Source organism: Eurypyga helias, unplaced genomic scaffold (assembly GCF_000690775.1).
Source record: "Eurypyga helias isolate BGI_N326 unplaced genomic scaffold, ASM69077v1 Scaffold48581, whole genome shotgun sequence".
Classification (NCBI taxonomy): domain Eukaryota; kingdom Metazoa; phylum Chordata; class Aves; order Eurypygiformes; family Eurypygidae; genus Eurypyga; species Eurypyga helias.
This window is the reverse complement of record NW_010231114.1, coordinates 1-2,718: the sequence shown is the minus strand read 5'-3', so window position 1 is coordinate 2,718 and position 2,718 is coordinate 1. Positions and strand designations below refer to the sequence as shown.

At 47.9% G+C, this 2,718-nt stretch overlaps 1 protein-coding gene across 1 annotated transcript; it reads right to left on the bottom strand.

Annotated features, from left to right (window-relative positions):
- Nucleotides 1-1,361: 1,361 nt before the first annotated feature.
- On the bottom strand, nucleotides 1,362-2,427 carry EMP1 (epithelial membrane protein 1; the record flags this gene model as incomplete). The annotated part of the gene is made up of 3 exons (XM_010160938.1): nucleotides 1,362-1,525; nucleotides 2,080-2,220; nucleotides 2,325-2,427. Coding segments are annotated over 3 exons (408 nt in total), but the record flags the coding sequence as incomplete, so codon positions are not given.
- Between the last annotated feature and the right edge of the window lie 291 nt (nucleotides 2,428-2,718).

The window sequence follows — 2,718 nt, the reverse complement described above, 5'->3', positions numbered from 1 at the left end:
CAGAAAAAGAGAGAGAAAGAGAGAGAGGTAAATAGCATCCATGCACAATCTGCACCTGTATTTTTTTATACTCTGCCTTTTAGTTGTGGATGGAGTCACAGGAAGATTTAACCTCTTGTCCCTTACAAATGCCACTTGTGACTGAGATTCTTTGAACTGACAGAAATCTGTGGGTTGCAGCAGTACCACTGCCTTACTTTCCCTTGCCAGCCTTTCATATGGGGACCCTGCATTACAGAGTGGACTCAAATTCTCTCAGCAACCCTGGGAGGTAGGTACAGTTTTATGGAAGAATTTGGCAGATAGAGAAACACCAGGTTAAGTGACTGGCCTAAGGTTGCACAGCAAGGAGCAGAACTCACAAGCCCTGCCTCATCTCTCCTGATCTCTCATTAGGGAATATATTTCCTCTGTTAACCAGTATCATCTGCCTTTGAGATGAGCTGTGTCACAAGGTGGGGCACTCAATTAATACCATGTACTGGGTGACAATGTGGGAAAAACCCTCTGCCCATAGATAAGGACTTGTCTCAGAAAGGATCTGCAATGTTGCAGTGCTATTACTATGTTCTGGCATTGAACAAAAGATTTTAGACACATTCCCAGATGATTCCCTCCTTGCATGTGCATCATCGAGCAACTGCATCCTCTTTAAGCAGGAACCCCTGTTTATCTTTACTCCCACACTTTCTCTCTCTCTCCATCATCCACATCTGTATATTTGCCCTTCCTACCTGTATCTGATTCGACCAGGGGAATGTCAAATAGTAAACATAACAGCAAAAAATCCCTGTTGCCTTATTTCTGTAGATATTTTAATATGAATTTAATCTGATTTCTATTGGGTTACTTCTCAATTTAACATCTTTAACTTTCACATATGTGCATATATATATATATAAATGTAACAAAAGGCCCATCCCATTTGTTTCAATGGACTAAAAAAAGGGGTCAGAAGCCTCACTGCCCAACCCACTAGGCACACCAAAAGCTAAGTGAGAAGGGCTCTAGGAAGGGAAAAAGGTGTAGCCCTTGTTTTTGTGGTGCCCTTCAATCATCACTGCTGAGCTTGAAGCTTTGTGAAGGTATGACATGACTTTGCAGAAAAGGAGAAGAGCTGTCTGGGTCACTTGCAGATTCCTGGTGCAACAGCCCCAGAAGCGCTAGATCACTTGGAGCTGATGCTCCCTCTCTTTGGTGAAGGAGTTTCTGAGGATTCTAGCTTTGTTAGTGATTTTTCTGTGGTGGTGGCAGTGGTGATGATGGTGGCTGTTTCTGTCTATTGGCCCAACAGTTCTCTCAGCAGAGCGATTCTTCCCCATTCCCAGTAGCCAACCCTTTCCCCTGGACTCCCATCAGCCTTATTTTTTCCTAAGAACAAGGTAGAGGATGCCAATGACGAAACTGAAGCAAAAGCAGATCCAGGCCAATATGAAACAGTAGCCATGGTGAGAACCTGTGGACTCGGGAATCCTGCCTGTGAACCGAGCTGTATAAATGGAGACTCCAATCAGAATGCACATCCCTGTGGGAAGGAAGGGGGAAAAGAAAGAGTTGGAAAATACATGGAAACCAGCATTGCTGCAGGACTTCTGCAGTCCCCTGAGATTGTGATGCATGTCTTGTGCCATATGAGTTGCCCATTACGCTTATTTATGGAGGTTTTCTCTTGCAGACATGATGACAAAAGACACTTGGGGCTTGCTTAGTGGATGCCATGGGGAATAAACCTTTGTTAGGAGGAAATCAGCAATAAGATCTGCAGACAGTTTGGTGCCATGTGTTGAATCCCATGAGCAGTAGCTGTCTAACTGTTTATTCCCCTGCCCCCAGAATACTTGAATCTTTTTTGTTGTCTTTCAAAGGTATTTTGCAAAACCCACTGGAAATATTTTCATTATATACAATAAAAAACACCCAATACTCTTCAATTCCTCAGTGCTTTATCAAAAAAAAAAAAGGGCCACTGGAAACATGTAGCTGGCTGACAACCTCCCCTGACAGCCGTGTGTGGCAGACACGTGTGCTTGCAGAGGCGGTGGGACGCACGCAGAGCCATCGCAAGGCGCGCATACTTACAGCAAACCAGCATGATGGCTCCAGTCATGTAGAAACGTTTGCCTTTCTCCAGGGTGAACAGCTGGACGATGAACATGACGAGCGCGATGACGGAAAAGATGATGGAGAGGATCATAAAGGCTTGCACGGTTTTGAGGGACGCTATGAAGACACAGGGAATAGATTTGAGGTCAGGACCCAGCCTCAGCATTGTGCACCGAGGTCCCGCAGCCCATCTCCCCCGTGACAATGCAGCTGTAACATACCCTCATCGCGGCTGCTGACTGGCAGCTGCTCGCAGGTCTTGTTGCACAGCAGCCAGAGCCCCGATGAGACGGTTCCTAAGTTGGACGTACCCACCTTCCAAACCTGAAACAGGACGAAACAGTTGCGTCAAGGGGGGAGAGGGGCTTCCTTGCTCTCCTGGCCACTTGTCAGACTCACCGTAAGGGGAGCAAGAGCAGGCCAAGAGCCACCGGACAGAGCTGAAACAGCCCCGCGTGCCGGCAGCCCGCGAACGGCCGGAGCGGTGGGAGACGACACGCGCTCCCAAAGCCCGGAGGCGTTTGGTCCAGGCGGGACACTGGGAAGTCTGTTCCCACCACCGGGGGCAAATCGCTGGGGTCATCTCCCTGTCCCCGTGCGAGGTGGCAGGAGGGC